This window comes from Melozone crissalis, unplaced genomic scaffold (assembly GCF_028551555.1).
Source record: "Melozone crissalis strain CALT ecotype California unplaced genomic scaffold, PUWL_Pcris_2 ptg000034l_1, whole genome shotgun sequence".
Classification (NCBI taxonomy): domain Eukaryota; kingdom Metazoa; phylum Chordata; class Aves; order Passeriformes; family Passerellidae; genus Melozone; species Melozone crissalis.
Genome location: NW_026535812.1, coordinates 11,413,240 through 11,430,452, shown reverse-complemented (window position 1 = coordinate 11,430,452; position 17,213 = coordinate 11,413,240). Strand labels below are relative to the sequence as shown.

General features: G+C 39.3%; 2 protein-coding genes across 3 annotated transcripts in view; both read right to left on the bottom strand.

Annotated features, from left to right (window-relative positions):
• Nucleotides 1–78: 78 nt before the first annotated feature.
• On the bottom strand, nucleotides 79–4,926 carry RNF7 (ring finger protein 7). Of its 2 annotated transcripts, none has more exons than XM_054282659.1 (3): nucleotides 4,735–4,926; nucleotides 1,681–1,728; nucleotides 79–234 (listed from the first exon to the last, which is right to left on the bottom strand). In XM_054282659.1, the coding sequence occupies exons 1-3, from the start codon at nucleotides 4,910–4,912 to the stop codon at nucleotides 116–118; spliced, it is 345 nt and encodes a 114-aa protein (XP_054138634.1). In that variant the 5' UTR covers nucleotides 4,913–4,926; the 3' UTR covers nucleotides 79–115. The 2 variants fall into 2 exon arrangements, with proteins under 2 accessions (XP_054138634.1, XP_054138635.1); XM_054282660.1 differs by having other exon boundaries at nucleotides 178–234; nucleotides 4,742–4,926.
• Nucleotides 4,927–10,835: 5,909 nt separating this feature from the next.
• The window catches only part of RASA2 (RAS p21 protein activator 2), a 45,476-nt gene continuing 39,098 nt past the window's right edge, over nucleotides 10,836–17,213 (bottom strand). Inside the window, exons 20-24 of the mRNA XM_054282466.1 lie at nucleotides 16,992–17,074; nucleotides 15,945–16,153; nucleotides 15,178–15,281; nucleotides 14,401–14,590; nucleotides 10,836–13,545 (exon numbers count right to left, since the gene is read on the bottom strand). Coding sequence (XP_054138441.1) covers nucleotides 13,515–13,545; nucleotides 14,401–14,590; nucleotides 15,178–15,281; nucleotides 15,945–16,153; nucleotides 16,992–17,074 — 617 coding nt within the window. The 3' untranslated portion in view covers nucleotides 10,836–13,514. The remainder of the gene's footprint in view (nucleotides 13,546–14,400; nucleotides 14,591–15,177; nucleotides 15,282–15,944; nucleotides 16,154–16,991; nucleotides 17,075–17,213) is intronic.

The window sequence follows — 17,213 nt, the reverse complement described above, 5'->3', positions numbered from 1 at the left end:
CTGGAGCAGGCAAAGCCACTGAGTCACCTGATGGACACCTTCTGTTCTGCATCAGCATAGGCCATAACACACACACCATTCCAGGAAGTGCAACAGAAAGAAATCCTTCCAGATTTTATTTGCCTATTCTCTGGACTACCCAGTCCTGCTGGCAGAGGGGACAGCGATTATTCTGTTTCACCCACAAGGACATGCAGCAATTGTGGAAGGAATGATTGCACTCTCCCCAAACCACTGAAAGAGAAGAAAGAACATGTTCCAGTCACACTCAGCTCTTCAATCAACTCCTACAGCAAGATTCAAACTATCACTCTCAAATATTTATAACCACTGGAAACCTCAGACAAAACAGGTCATCACTGATTTATCCCCTGAGGTTGGATTATCACAATCATCCTGATGATAATGCGTTCCACCATCAAGGCTTTTACTTCCTTCCAAACATTAAAAAAGGAAACACATATATTCTCACCTTCTTGTATAAAGTGACAGGGTTTGTGACTGTATGAACACATTTAGGGATGTGTTCTACCCAGGAAATAAGTGCAACTATGAAAGTTTTTCCCTTTATCCTCCCCAGTAGCAACATAAAGCCAGTGCACTTTGACTCACTATCACAGCAGAGTGCATCACCACATTCTCATGTGAAAGGCACTGTTTGAACTGCAGTGACAGCAGGGAGGCACGTGTGACACAGTATATAGTCTAAAATGGGACTTTACAACAGGAGTAATTCACAGGCTACAGCTGTTCCAACACTACAAAAATTGTTTTCTGTTACCCATTTACTCCCGAATAATGTTTTAGAACTTTGCTTTTTTCCTTATTAGCTCATGTTTTCCTCACAAGAGCACAAGGGTACCAATCAAAGGAGTGCTGTAAATTATATTTTTCCTGTCTATCTTAAATACTTATCCAGCCAATTAATATATCTTGAACAGGAAAACCCTATTCCCATTAAAACCATCATCAAAAAACCCCAGTGGCTTTTTTGAGACGATACACTTCAAAACACAAAGGTCAACAGCATGGAAAGGTTTACCACTGCTTTAAAAGTTGTCTTAAAGGTTTAAAGCAAATTCTTTGAGATAATTTTCACTATTTCCAATTTAAACACTCAGAATTAAGACCTTCTTCTGCATACATTGGCACTGAAAGTATGATTATGCTTAAACTGAAGTGATTCCACTTTCGAAAATGAAAAGTGAACAACCAAGTCATTGCCTCCAGTATCTCTGAATTATGAGTAGGAAAAATACCACTTTCTATCTCAGACACACATTTATTTCAGAACAGAGGGTTTTTACTTGTACTACCATTGTGCTTTCTGGCATACACCTCTGAAGAAAAAAGCAGCTTTTTCCTACCCACTTCAAAAATGTACATTTTGATCTCAAATATGCCCACAATGAAAGAAACCTAAACCTCTTAGCTGTGTATGTGTTGACAGGAAATTGGAAGCTGTTTTGTTTTACAGCACAGCTGACATGAAAACTGATTTTTTTTAATGCTCAAAAATAAAGCATAAAGTATTACTAATGTAGGAAGATGATACAATGTAGGACAAAACACCAGTTTACTTTTGAGCATTAATAAAATCAGTATTCCCTTCAAACTTTAAAATGCACCATACTGAGAGAAGCTTCAATTGAAAAACAAGCGAATGAAGTCACTACATACCAACACAATCTTCTTGTTTGTTTTCAGCTTGACATCTAAGACAGGCATCTAAAAGTAAACAAGAACAAACTCAATTTGATTCTCAGGATTCCATCTTAAGAATAGCTTTGTCAGAGGAAAATATAAACTCTAATACAAATTTACAGAGGTAAAAAGCTCAAGTTTTGATGTCTAGTTCAGCTCTTTAACATTAAAGCCCCCTTCAATTCTAAAACTGTGCAAATGACAATGAAATATATATCTGAAAGAGATCAGAAGGACTCTGAACTCTCCAGCATGTTTTGTTTATTTTCCATTGCTTTGGTATTTTCATAACTTTTGCTGAAAAAAAGCCTTCTCCATTTTGTAGATATAAAAGCCCACAGATTTGTGCCAAGGCACTCAGGCATATTAAGACCAGAGCAAGCACAAAGCCAAACCCTAATTACAGGACTTTGTTTTTCACATGTCAGCATTTCCTTTTAAGGAAGTCATTCACAATTTTGATTTTTTTAGGCTGTGCATCTCTCACCACAACTCCCACCATCTACTACTTTTTATAGTAGCTTCCCTTAACAAGTACCTGCATCTAATTTTCACAGGAGTCACAAACATACAAATATAGCGGTACATTTGATAATATATGGTAATAAATACAGAACAATATCTAATTAAAAATATTTATCATCTTCATGCATTCCAGTCTGTGGCTTTAGGATTGGATGGCAGCTCCAGGACTCAGTAAGACACAAGAGTGGCAACTTCCAGGCTTCCCACTGTGCCACACAGCGCAGTGGAAAAACATCTTTGCTTCTGCTTTGCCCCAACACGGGCTGCCACAGACACATGTGCACGAATCATGCACAACAGAAAGTGTTCAACTGTTATGTGAGCAAACACATCTTCATCTCCTCCAAAGAAAAGGAACTAGTTTAAACAAGTGTCCTGCAGGTTGAATCTGGCTTACATGTCACTGGTTGGACCAAATTCTCCCAGAGGACAAAACTATAATGTGCAACAGGAATTTAGATTTGAGTATTTTTGCAGTGTCTGCCAGATAGGGCCAGTATTTCTATTTTGGATTGATCTGCCCAGACATTCCTCCTTTTCTCAGGTAATAGAGAACAAAGAGGACAGACTGAAACAGCTGCCCTTTCTTCATTGAGATAAAAGCAAAACTTTCCTGTTGTCTGTCCCTGTAATTCATATTTCAACAGCAGTTAAGGGCCAAGGTGCTGGGAAGATTGAGCTGAAGTGATTCAGCTGAAGTGCTTCAGTTTGTATCATGGTGTGTGGGAGCCCACTGATCTGGGGTCACAGCAGAAAGTCACAATAAATCAGCTGCCCTATGGAGCCCTAGAGCTGCAGTTTTCAGCACAGAGTGCCAAGGACAGAAATCACTGCCACCACACCAAAGTAACCTGTCCCCACTCCTACATCACAACCCCAAGGGGGTCAGACTGAAATAAGGACAGCAAAGCCAGTCCAGCTGCAATCCTGCGCTTCCCAGCTCACACCTGCATTTTTGTCTCTTTCCTTGTGCATCTAAGGCTACATTGGTTCAAGGAGTTAAACCAGGAGAAAACAGAGCCAGCTAACACCTCCTTCCCTGCAGAAGTCAAACTAACCTTCAACAAGTGCCAGTCCCAGCCTGGCACTGCCTCCCACCTGAGGTTACTGCAGACGCAGTGGCTCTACAGGAGCCAGACCCGCTCTGGCAGGGTCAACGCAAAATTGCTAAACTGAAGTCAGAAATGATCAAGTTTCACATTCTAACAATGTGGTTTGTTCCCAAAAAACGGTTACTAGATTTTTTCAGATTTTTTTTGCTAGTTTCAGATTAAAAGTACTCTCTTAGTCTAGCTATGAAAAAATGTGACCTTTTTTTAACTTTTATAATAGCTCTGGATAAGATTTTGTTACATTTTTTACATTATGGTTTACACAGCAATTTCATATTTCCAGAGTGGTCTCTGCTTACCATAAAAAAGCAAATAATCTTCAAAACATGCTTATGTAAAAGATCAATTTCCCACTACTTCAGCCTGCGCTTCCCCTTTTTTCGTCTTGTACACCCTTTTGCCTCCTGTGTTCCACAGAAGGCTCCCAGCAAAATACATTTATGAGAAGTGACAGAATTGCTTTTTTTTGCCTCATTTCTGTCAAATCAAATGCTGACTTCATTTCAGTATCATGGTTCCGGGCCCTACAAAAGCAAGGTGCTCTGGAGGGGATGCTGGGCCCTTTGTCCTGCCCAAGTGTTGCACACCCAAGTGAGAGGACAGTTATACTGAGCATGACTCAGCCCAAGAGCAAAAATGGGATATGCACAGTGAAGGAAGAATTTAAACAGGTTTTGAAGAACCAAGATAAATACCATATTTAACAAAAATGTCAGAAAACAGTAATATCAGTCAACAATTAAGGTGCTTTCAAACAGTCTGTGGATTTCAAAACCAAGTAAATTAACCCCTTACTCAACAGATTTCACAGTAAATTTGTGATTGTTAAACTGCACCAGTAATCACGCTTGTAGAGTAGTGTAAGACACCCTGGTTTAACAGATTTGAAAAATGAATTTTTATGTACATCCGTAATTGGTTCGTAAAAAAAGTCCTAACAAAAACGCCTTAATAAAACCCACCCCATAAAGAGCAGCCCCACGCACGCGGCCCTCGGTTCAGCCTGGCTGTAAATAGGTGCTTGCGGGATTTGCCCTCACACGAGCACCAGCCCTCACGACGAGGGCGGCCCTGCGCTGCCGGGGCCGGTCACGGAGCACCCGGCGGGGCCCAGGCCCCGCGTGAGGCGCGCAGGGAGCGCGGCCCGGCCGGCCAGGGGGGCACTCGTGCGGCCCCTGGAGCGCCGCGGTCCGGCCCCCGCGGGGCCCTCCTCCTTCTCCTCCTCCTCCGGGAAGGCGCGGAGGAGGAAGCGGAGGCGGGAGGGATCAGCCCCCCCCGTCTGCCGGAAACCGCGCCTCTGCCCTGCGCCCGCCGTGCCCGGGCCGGCGGGCACGGCCCCAGGCCCGGCCCAGGCCCCCCGCCCCGCGGCCATGGCGGCCCGGCCGGCGCTTACCCATGACCTGCACCCGGCAAATGGCGCAGGTGTCGCACTCCACGTCCCAGCTCCACATGGCCACCGCGTTCCACTTCTTCAGCGAGAACATCTTGTCGGGAGCGCCCGCCTTGGAGCCCGCGGAGCCCGACAGCGAGTGGGGGGCGCCGGGCTCGTCCCCGTCCTCCACATCGGCCATGGCGGAGGGGCGGGGACGCGGCGGCCGCGCGGGCGGCAGCGCCACCCTCCGGCGGCGGCGGCGGCAGCGCGGCCCCGCCCGCAGAGCGGCACCGGCCCGGGGGCGGCGGCGGCGGCGCGGGAACGGCCCGCGGGGCGAGGAGCCCCTGCCGGGACACCGAACGCCTTCACAGAGCCTTCAGGCACTTGCTGTGTTTCAGCAGGACACCTGGCAGGAGCTAAGCTGCCAGTGCTCATGAAGGATGTTCTCGTACGCAGCGTGCACGTGAACCAATCACAACTTCACCAGTGGTCTGGGCTGCCTTGAGAATGGGGAGACAGCCCAATCCTCCAAATCAACACATTTCCTAAGACTACTCACAGAATAAGCAAAACAGTTCAGCAGTGGCGTGCAGCTTGACCACCTTGATAATAAAGTAATAAATAAAATTATATTAAAGATTCTATGCACATTACTCAACTATCAATTCAGAAGCACCTTGAACACTATTAAACAGCATATGAATAAGATCTTTTCGCTTGGCTGATTCACATTTCTCTCAATCCACATTGTTCAATTCCCTTTGCCAGCTCCACTCTAACTCATCATTCTTTTCTGTCCATTTTAAAAACCATCATGGCACTTCTGAATTTGAATTACTGGGGCTAGATGTAATCCAAAAAGTTTAAATTCTTTTTTTTTTTAATTAGGTACATTTAATTTCTGCGATGTAAAATGTCTACTACCTCTAAATAGAGATGAAAAAAAGAAAATTCTGTTGAAGTTTTGGGGTTTTTAGATTTATACAATTGCCTTGTATCCCTAACTGATGCAATTCTTCAGTTCTAAGAGCAAACTATGACAGAGATTATAATTGTGTTTGAGTGCTGTCAAACCATCACACATGTGCTGTACATGATGCAAAGTCAAATACAAACCACACTTAGATTAGCTGTGAAAGTAGAGCAAATATGACACAGGCACCTTTGACTCTGTCCATACTGCCTTAGAGAAATAAAGTGATAGCTTCCCACCTAAAAATGATTTTGTTGCTATTTTATCAGCCAAAGAGCTGTGTAAGAAAAATTCCAAGGCATGTTTGAGTAGTTCTGGCAGTCTGTAATTCATCCGTCCCCTGCAGCCACACACGACTGGAGGTGACACAAGGGACAGTGGCGCAAACCACGACAGCTCTTTCAGAGGGTTTTCCCTATGTACATTGTCACTAGTTTTCATTGTAAATAAAAACCACATTTTTCAGACTGGGCATTTGCTCATCTCATTCACTGAAAACATTCCAAATTTAATATCTAAAAATGAGAACTCAAACCAAGTTCCTTTCAGCCCATCAAGGGATTGTTCAGCTAGAATTAAAGCCAATTGTGTGCTGCAGAATGGGGAAAAAAGAACACAAGCCCTGTGAGGAAGCACTGAGGGAGCCGGGGGTGCTCAGCCTGGAGCAAAGGAGAGGCAGGCATCTCCTTATCACTCTGTACACCTTCCTGAAAGGTGGCTGTAGTCAGGTGGGGTTGGTCTCTTTCTCCAGGCAGCACTGACAGAACAAGACACAGTCTTAAGCTGCACTAAGAGAAATATAGGTTGGATGTTAGGAAAAAGTGTTTTACAGAAAGAGTGATAAAGTACTGGAATGGCCTGCCCAGGGAGGTGGTGGAGTCACCACGCCTGGATATGTTTAAAAAGAGACTGGAGGTGGCACTTGGTGCCATGGTTTAGTTGAGATGTTAGAGCATGGGTTGGACTCTATGATCTTGAAGGTATCTTCCAACCTAGTGATTCTGAGATTCTGTGAAAATTATTTTTATTAAAAACAAAGCCTTGACAAAAATGTCAGTTTTATGATAATGCAAAGAACAGTTATGTAAGTATGTGTTTATCTTGGCCAACTGATGCGTGTACTGGACTGTATTATCCCACTTACTGTTTGTTCTGTCAATAGATTAATATATATCAAAACACTTGAGGACCGTGTCAATTTATCTGCCAAAGAAAACAACTTAAGCATACTCCTCTGCCAAAACTATTTCTTAAACTCTGGTTATCTGTGTCTCTCTGTGCCTCTTCCCCTATAGGAGTATGCTACATGGGTCTATAAATGGCCAGTGGGGCTGCAAGACAGGAAGAGAGCACAGGGAACAGCAGTGTATGAGCACACCACCACCTGTCACAAACCCACCTGTAGCAGTTCCTAAGGGTTTACTGAAGCTGCCAAGTGCAATTGCCAAAATGGGAAACAGACTCCAATGTTGATAGGTACAGCTTCTGTGAAATAGAACATGTAGCAGGCATGTAGAAATATAAAGGAAATCACAACGGGAGTTAGGGAAACAATGCATTGGAATAAACTGTGTGCTTTTGCACTGGGAGCATCTCACTGCATGGGAGGAAATCACACAAATATATTGCTGCACAGCACAGCAAAGGGATCCTGATATTCCTATAAATGTATGTGATTGGGCATGAACTTCATAAAAGTCCAGGAATGAGCTCAAAGACTGAGAAGTAGCAATAACTCCAATTCTTAAATGCATTGTGCTTTACTCTTCAAGTAAAACAAAAGAACATTCATGACACATAATACACAGAAGGGAAATCCTTACAGAAGTTATTTAAAAAAACCTTAATGACTTCTGCCAAGCAACCTCTATGCTTTAAGGTTTTCCTCTATGGAAAACCCTGTGTCACAAGACACTTAAGAGATCCTGACTTTGCTGAGCTGCTTTGATCAAGTCTAAACCCTTGGAACTTCTCCATTCTTCACACAACACCCTGGCTCATCCATGTCTCCTTCTGCAGCAGAGATTAAAACCTAGAGACACAAAGACCCCTGACTGCTTTATGAAATTCTATACTGTGGTTTTGTTCACTAATTGTTTTACTGTGGAGTAAATCTCCGCTATTACAATTACCTCTGAACAGTGTTGATTTTCAGGTTCCATGTCTATCTCATATCCATTCTTTAATTTAGAAAATGTGTGAAGATAAATTTTTGCCTACTTTAACTGTAGTTAGCTGTTTGAGAAGAGAACTGCATTCTCAATTGAAAACTGGAAACCAAATTATGTTGCTCTGTTGTTGTGCAGGGGCACAGCCCCCTCCTATTTTGAAATATAGACACTTCCTATAAAGTTGTGAGGTAGCACAGTCTGTCTTATTATTTTTAACATCTCTCTGATATTTGGATCCTACCTAGTATCAGGATGGACCCCAAAAGCCACTCTTAGCAAATCTAGACCTCCAATCCACATCAGACCACCACTCCTGAAAAAAAATCCCTAAAACCCCAAACAAAAAATACAAACACTACAAAGAGAAGCTGTGTAACTTGCCTATAGAAACTCCCTTTACTCACATATTTAAATTACTGGAAGGGGTTGCACAGGTGAACTTTACTTCTCATTATTCACCTTTGCAGGTGTTATATCCTGTGTACCATATCACAACTATTTTTTTTACCTTGACCTACATTTCTATTTCTAGATTTTAGCCAAGGTAGTGTCAAAAATATGCATTTAAATTCAAGTATATATATAAATAATAATAAAATAACAAACACTTATAAATGTCACACCATGACAGCGTGGAGGAACTCAACTGGAATATAAATGCACTACTCAGGAGGAAGCTAGATGAATTATTTTGGTTGTCACAGAACTAATTGTTTGCGTTTCAAAAAGTTCTATCTTTCCTTTTGGACTTTTCAAATTTGTATTGCTATACAAAGCACAGTGCCTTAAGTTACCTGGTATGGAAAGAAGAGACTGAATTGTAGATACTTCCCCTTCTTTCATTAAGTACTTTAGAGGTCTGTGGGTGAAAGATGCAGCTAATTGTCAGGTCTGTACTGCTGCATTACTGTAAATCACTTGATTCTTAAAGGGGAGTTTCCTTCTAACTCATTTTGTCTCTGCTCCCTGCTTTTTCCAGGCTTGTTTCTGTACCCTGAACAGCAGCAGGCGAGGGCTGAGCTAAGCCCCGGGAGCTGCAGCTGAGCTCCAGGAGGGAGGGAGGGAGGTGCTGCTGCCCTTGGAGCCTCCGCTGCTCAGGATACACTCACCAGCCTCCCTCCCTGCTGCTGACACACTGCAGTCTGCCACCACACAGCACAGGATATCCTGGATCTTTGGAGAAATCAGAGGGAGCAGGTAGGATATTTTCACCTGTAAGCCTTGAATTCCACAGTAGGTTTACTCTGGCTGTTCTATAATCCTGTCGGCTTTTTTTTCCCTGTGTACGAGGAATGACCAAAAAAGAAAAGATGAAAGTGGGGAACAATTCACAATCCCTTAAAACAAACAAATTCTTTGATCCAATTGTTTGGATTTAAAGTTTCTAAAATCTGTATAATGATTTACATCCTCTTTTCGGTGAAATTATTAACTAGACTTTCATACAACTGCCATGGCATTTGCAGTAGTAATTATGCTAAAATAATGGTGGACTCAAACACTTAAAAATCTTGATCATACAAGATCTTCTATGGAAAATTCTATTAGCAAGATGGATGAATTTTGTTACTTGCCATAAACATTTATTAACCTAAAGAATATTTTAAAAGCATTTCAGCAAGGTCATATATTTGCTTTTAGTAAAAAAAAAATATCCAAAATATTCTTACCAAGAATACCTAATTAAAATTCTTTATTTTTGTACCTAATTAAATGCTTACAAAGCACAGCCTTTCCTGAACACTGTAGCCACTGGATCTTTTAAAATCTTATTCTCATTGCACAGCAATCAATTTCAACATTTTTGTCCCTGATTTAAGTACATACAATGCCTTTTAAAGTAATTTAGCTGAATTACAGGCTATATTTCCAATGCTTGCAACTTTGCTCTTCAACTCTGAATTTTTTTTTTTTAACATTGTTTATGATGATCAATCCCAGGAACACACAAAGTATTTCAGCAGCAGTCTCATCACAGCTGGACACAGTAACACTGATATACTCTCCTTACTGCTATTAAAGAATTTCTCGTTTATTTAATGTGCATAAATCACACCAACCTTAGTTAAATATGCTTCTGTAAGTAAGAACATCAACTAAATTTCATGCATTTGTCCATTCTACTAGAAGTTGCTTCTTACTGGGATCTTATTGGCCTAATTTGGATTTGATATGTATGCTCTTCTTAACATAATACAGGATCTGTCCTTATCACATGTGAGTAAATGTTGCAAACTTTGTCATGCAGCTGACCAGGAATTAAAGGTAATGTATTGTAAATCATTTATCATATATTTATTAATAGAATAATTTAGATTAGGAAAGACCTTTAAGATCATCAAGCTCAACTGTTAACCCAACACTGCCAAGTCTACAGATCTGAAATGGGAATGCCCTTCTGGTGTCACAGGTTAGAGAAAACTCTGATTAGTGGAATGGTTAGAGATGGCAGCATATTAGCAGAGAAAAGAAAGGATCAATCTGCTGTAATCATTACAGAACACATGCAATTCTTATTTTTAATGTTCACTGAAAAAATTTTCCTCCTGTACTTCCAACTTTATATTCCTCTGCTTTCAAATCTCTGCAAATGTAGTGACCACTCACACTGGGCCTTAATACATCTTACTAAAGATTAATCAAAATTAATCAAAATTGCTGGAAGGTTTGCACTGTAACTCCTGACAAAAACTTCCATGCTGGCAACAAAGGACAACACGTCAGTTCTCTGCACAAGGAAACAAAACACCTCAGTGCACTAAAAAGCACTTGTACAAAACTTCCTTATAAAAATGCCCAAGAAGAACAGGAGGGGAGAGTGGGTGGCAAAAAAAGTGCCCAGATTACATAAAGAAAAGAAAGCAGATTGAGAAAAGTAAACTTTTTTTTTTCCACATGCAATATATTTTAAATAGTTCTGACAAATTCTACAGCCCGTCCTGGTACACAGCACAGGTAATGGAACGCAAATCAGTGTAACAAGAAAAAAAATGAGTCACCTAATCCTAACAACACAGTACCAGCTATCTTTCAACTCAGCAGACTAATCATTACAAACTTCTTCAACACTGTCAAATTCCCAAGGCTTCTCTGATGCTCTTACACTAAATGATGAACCAGCACTTATCTCCCCAGCCACCAATTTAGAATGGAACAATCTGCAGATGCCACATCCCCCAGGTCAATTTTGGTGGCTTCTGCCCCCACCATCAATTAGGTTTCTCTCTTTACACCCAAGTCCTGTATGTAATCCCCATTCATTCAGTTAAATGCTACCATTTTAAACAGCCAGGCCTCACAGGAAACACACAGCTGATCTCAGGTTTGTTGTAATTTATTTCTGAGTTATTCTCAAGCAATGTTACAAAACATTTTAATGTCTTGATAAGAAAATAAAATTTAAATAAAAATACATTCAACAATACATCATAATAACATTAAACCTTTTACAATCCTAACAGAACTAATTACTGAATAACATCACTTTTCTACACTAATCAAAATGAATGCAACTTTTATTATTAATCATTCTACTTGTACCTAATTAAATTCTAGAACATCTACTGTACTTTAAAACATTATAAAATGATAAATCAAATCTTAATGGTCACAAATATGCAATGGACTTCTGGGTTTTTTTTCCTCAATATTCCAGTACCAAAGCAAAAAAAAAAAAGTGCATATTATAAAACCCCAACATTGCAAGAGTATACTACTCAATTTTTCATAAAGTTTAATTTGAAAACAACAGAAAATGGCTCCAAGGAAGAGGGTTTGCCACAGGGTTAATTCATATACAACAAACCCTAATTCTGACCCTCAACCACATTCAACTTTGTTTAATGGCAGTTTTTGATTAATGGCAATTTATCTTTACATTGGCAAAACACATCTATTTGCATTGCTGTATTCTCCCTCACTTTTAACTGTTGGCAAATAAAAGTCCTGTTGAACACAATAAATGTGTAAAAAAAGGAAAAGGCAAAACCAGCTGAGGTGATTAAATGATTGTGATGTTGCAGGTCCTAGTACTGAATCTCAGATATTCCAAAATATCTTGGTATTAAAATGAAGTCATTTTAACAAGTTACATTCATTCCAAAGAAATTTCAATCCTGTCTTACCACCTTGCTTCCATTATAGAAAGCATTCTTCCAACAGTATAATAAATGTGTGGTAATTCCAACACCTTACTGTTTCAAGCATTGTGGATTTCTAGTCTAAGTTACATTCCTAATTAATTTGGCCAAATTGTGATTGGAAAAACAAAACAAAACCTAAAAAAACCCCCACAAAACAACAAAAGACCCCACAGAAAATGCTTTAAAAAATAAAAGTACCACATACAACTTTTATTAAAAATAATATTCCAAGGAGTACCATTGTATTTAATACTGATGAAGCAAAGTTGCCACAGTAATACCTTTGCTTCTTTCTGGTTATATACATATACTTTTTCTCAGCAGAAAACTAACTTCTCAGACAAAGTGAGCAAAAATTAATCTTACTGAAGTCAGGAATGCCAGTTTAAAATTGTGTTAAGTGGCAAATACAAATCTATGTAACTAAAGATACAAAAATATTCACTGAAGCATTGTTTAAAGACAAAACAATGTTGATCATTCAACTGATCATAACAAGCAGATACTACAAAGTATCTAAAAATAATCTGGGATAGTCCAGATATCTAAAGTGCTTTGAGTGATTACAATAGAGATTATTTATTAGATTTGTAGTCAAAAGTTGAGCTGGACGTAGTTATTACTTTTTATAAAAAGAAGTTAAATCATACATGGGATGATGTTAATTGATCAGTACTTAGCCACAATCTCTTCACACTTCAATTTTTCTATCTGAAGGCAAACCTATTTAACAAGAATGTTACTACCCTGCATTTCTTTTCAGATTAAGTAAAAATATGTACCTTAAAAACTGCTAAAGAAAACAGATAGTGGTCTAATGTCACTCCATATATTACTCACTCCAAATGTAAACAAGAGGTACAACGTAAGTTCCCTGATTTCTTCTTTAGTACTTAATAACTCAACTAACACTGGTATTTGCTGTCTAGATTATTTGCAGCATACTGCATGGTTCTGTAGAACTTCAACTGTAGATAAATCAAGTCCTGACAACACCTAATACAAGGAAAAAAAAAAGTCAAATGTATTGAGTGTGAAGCTTCAGATCTTTTCCACATCATAAGATCTTGGGATTTCTATTTCGAGATCCATATCAGCAGGGCAGGCACTCATGGTAAACTCATGGAAGTTTGCAGTGTATGTACTGAGATGTAATCCAACCAACAAATGCAGTGTGGATTTTCTTCCATGAAAAAGCTTATTTCTTTACAAAGCTCTTCCCAATAAGAAAACAATGGCAAAACAACCTTTAGATTTATTCACATCTGTTATTTCAAGAACCTGGAACTTCAAGTTCTTCAGCAAAATGAGAATAAACCTTAAAAACCAGATTTCCAAGAAGGTATTTTTCTCTTAAATATTAAATAGATTGTCAACACAACTAGCATTTATGTTCATTCTTAAATATTTTGCAAAAATGCATATAATGAACTTAAAAAAAAAACCAAACAAAAAACCAAAACACTAGAACATTTCCAGTTTCTTTTTTCATCCAAGTGGGCCAGTTGGTTTTTGTTAGGAAACTTTTCCAACAATTGGATTTTCTCTGCAAAAAACCAAAATATTATATGTAAATACTTTTAAGATTAACATTTGCTTTCTAGTTCTCATCATGCGATTTTAATTTATCAAGCAAAATCCCAATTTCTACCATTAATTGTGAAATTTAGTGATTTGCAAAAACCTCATTTACTTTCACATGGGACTTCTAAATCACAGTCAATTTCTCTGAAAAACTTGGGTCAAACACTAACCTAAGCAAACCATACCAGGTTTTGAGCTTTTCTATATTTTTCCTTTCCTTCAATCAATCCTTTGTGATACAAAGACAAAATCTAAAAACTTGCCAGTGGTGTTCCAGAGGCATAAGCCAGGATTAAAGAGAATTAAAGAATGTGCTCTGGAACAACAATGTGCTCCAAAGAACAGTTTTTTACATTCACAAGAAATAGTATTTATCATCGAGTATGGCAAGTGAAATACAAACAGTAAATATGCAACCTAAAGGATATGTTTCTGCAGTAAAATTTTGACAGTTTCATATAACTTGATACTTCAATTATTTAACCAAATTTGGGGGGTGGGGGGGGAAAGAAGGCAGGCATACTGTTATGGATAAATTTTGTGTGCACTTCAAATGCCAAGCTGCAAGGAAACAAAAGAGTCACTGCACCCCCTTACAGGAATCCCAACAGGAACAGATGAATCCATACCAGAAGAACTCGCATCTTCAACAACTGGCAAAAAGCTGCACTAGTACAAATGATGTACCATTCTCTCCATGTCTGTGCTGTCTAACTCTACCTTCATTATCTCTGCCCCAACAAGTCTGGCCTTTCCCTACGATTTATTTTTTTTTAAATACACATTTATCAATGTCAAAGTTACACAAGATACTTACTCACTACCATATTTGGCACTAGATGATCTCTTCTTCTGGTATTTTTCATGTGATTCATCCAGCTTTTCTATTATATCTATTATCTGCTGAAGTGTATGAAAAGTGGCTACAGAATCTTCTATGGTGAAGTTAGAATAATCATCTGGTTCTTTCCGAGGACCTTGATAGACTGCTATACTTCCACAAGCCTCTGCAAAAACAACCACAATCATCTCATTTAGAATTTCAACAATTAAAAACCAAATCTAACTCCCATGCAAATGGTAACTCCAACATTCTGAAATGCAAAGTTACTTGGGCTTATACATAAAATGGATTAAGATAAAAGCAGGAGGCAGTATCAATTAAATGTATCTACAAGTCTATAGCTTATGTTCTGCTAGCTCTGTTCAGCATCTTGAGCATCCAGCTCTCTCCTCTTCACATTAAGAGAAGTTCAGCATTTCCTTACAGCAAAACCATGCCTAATATTCATCACATAGTAAGGAAAGGGACAACAAAGGCAGAAAAGCACCACCTACAGTTGCAGTTTAAACTATTAAAATATTACACATATGGAAATTCAGTTACAACAAAGCCTGATATCTATTGTAAAGAAATGCCTGAAGAACATCGGACACCAGGGCACTTGGAATTTTTATCTTCTATCTCTTTCTCTACTTTCTATTATTTCCAGGTGAATCGTTAAATCCAGTTAATTGTTCAAAATTTATATTCTTGGCCTAGAGAACTAGAACTGAATATCAGTGTAATTCTTCTTAATTATCATTTGGGTACCTTCCAACTTCTGTAATTTAGACCTGTTGATAGTGAAAAGGGAGTAAATTCTTTCCGTCTCTCTGTCTCCATCAATCTCAATTTGAGTATCAGCAGGAACATCTCTAAAAGGGGAACAAAGACAGGTAATCAATAATTCTTGAAAGCAAGTAAAAACAGATTCTTTTTCATTACACATAGCCTTTTAATATGTTTACCACTCATAGACAGTTTCACAAAACTTAGTATGTAGTTTATATAACCTACCCAGTTAAGGATAAATTTATTTTTAAAATAAATCAAAGCATTTCTTTGTTTTCAGAAATCATCAGCTTCTAAAAAGACATTAAACCATTTTAAGATGTTATTAGTTTTTCTAACATACCTACAAAACCCAAATGATTTGTCAAATCTACATGCAAGATTATTTAGCTGACTTTCTTAGGGCACTCCTTTCAAGTATGTGAAGTGGTTGTAAAGAACAAGACAAAGTCATTAAGGAGAGAAGACTTTCAGGCTGAACTTTCTGGTGTGTCATATTTCTTCATGCAACCTGGCATCTGAATTAAATCCATTATTCTGCATGAAGAGATCTCAGAAACAGGGTATTTGTGCTTTTCATGCTGAGCAGGTTCCCTCCACAGGGTGGCACCCAAAGTAACAGAAATCCAGTACTCTGTGCCTGATCCCCGTGGCAGGTCTCTGTGGCATTTAGCAGAATGAGAGAGGGAAAGCCCTGCTCCCCTGTGTGTGAGCTGCAGTGGCTCCCACCCCCAGGCAGCACTTACGCGGTGCAGCGCGCGCAGCCCTCGGTGCTCTCGGCCGTGGCCTTGCAGCACAGCCAGCTCCCGTTCAGGAAAGCAGAGGGGTGGTAAAAGCTCAGCCTCCTCTGGTTGCACCTGGTTACCCGGCACAGAGCCTCTATCCACTCGCTGGCTTCTACACAGTTATTTGCTTGGATATAGAGTGGCTTTTCTCCATGGAGTACTTGAAACATCTGTAGAAGAAATATATTATTCCGCTGAGTAAAAAAATCCAGTTACCGAGCAACTTCAAGTATGTAAAAATAGATTTCAGTGCTCGGGCAATTGCAAAAACTCTTAAGACAGAAAGTGAGACAAGGGAGAACAGCAGACTTTTCACCTCTTGCAACTACACAGAGCAGAAAAGCCCTGCCAGAACAGCTCCCTGTGTTCTCATCTAAGAAATTAGAACAGGATGCATCTTCTGTCTTCTTCATCCACATATCTTTCAGTGTGACCCCAGATTTCAAGAAGCATGACCTTCATGCTTCAGCACAGAAGATTCCCACAAGTCTCTCTCCCCTTTAGCCATCACTGGCCTTAGTGACAGCTGCTCTTTTATCACTGCCTCAGATGTTTGGGCTGACATAAGAACAGAAATAACTGATGTGTTCCAGGGCTAGAATGAGGCTGGGAGCACAGACAACTGCCTCAGTTTATGAAGAGATTGCAGGAAGTTCTCACCAAAAGGAATAAATACAAGTTTGGTAACATTACATTTCTAGTAGCACATAATGTAATTTTCAACTGCTTGGTAATAAGGTCACATAGTTTTAACCTTCATTCCAGAAATCAGGCAAGGGGGGCAAAATCACAATCAGTCAGAAAACTTGGTGCAGATAGCCACATTTCCAGGTTAATATCCATGTGCAGAATACTTGGAGATACTGCATAAAGCTTGTTATTCCTGATCCATAAAAGACCTTTTGCTGAAGTGTTCAGTAAGGGAGTTTTGTTAACTCTGTAAGCTAATTACAATCTTTTATTTAAAGAACATATCAAGAATTAGATATAAACTATCTTTTGACCCACATTTTTTTTGTTGAAGGAGTTCTCATCAAGTTTCTCCACTGCAAGGATGTTTTTGATTGGAATAGTGAAAATTGGTTCTTTATCTGTAAAAAATTGTAAACAGAGGAGTGAAGCAATCTTTAAGAACTGTTTTATAATTTCAGAGCACTGACATTGAAGTTCATGCTCTAAAAATATGCATTTTTTAATGGAAAAAATAGGCATGAATCAGACAGAAGCCTC

Excerpts from the sequence above, each read along its gene's own strand:
- RNF7 (XM_054282659.1), bottom strand. The coding sequence starts at position 4,912 with ATGGCCGATGTGGAGGACGGGGACGAGCCCGGCGCCCCCCACTCGCTG. Across the intron at positions 1,729-4,734 it reads TTGCCGGGTGCAGGTCATGG|ATGCCTGTCTTAGATGTCAA; the intron begins GTAAGCGCCGGC and ends GTTTACTTTTAG. Across the intron at positions 235-1,680 it reads CAAACAAGAAGATTGTGTTG|TGGTTTGGGGAGAGTGCAAT; the intron begins GTATGTAGTGAC and ends CTTCTCTTTCAG.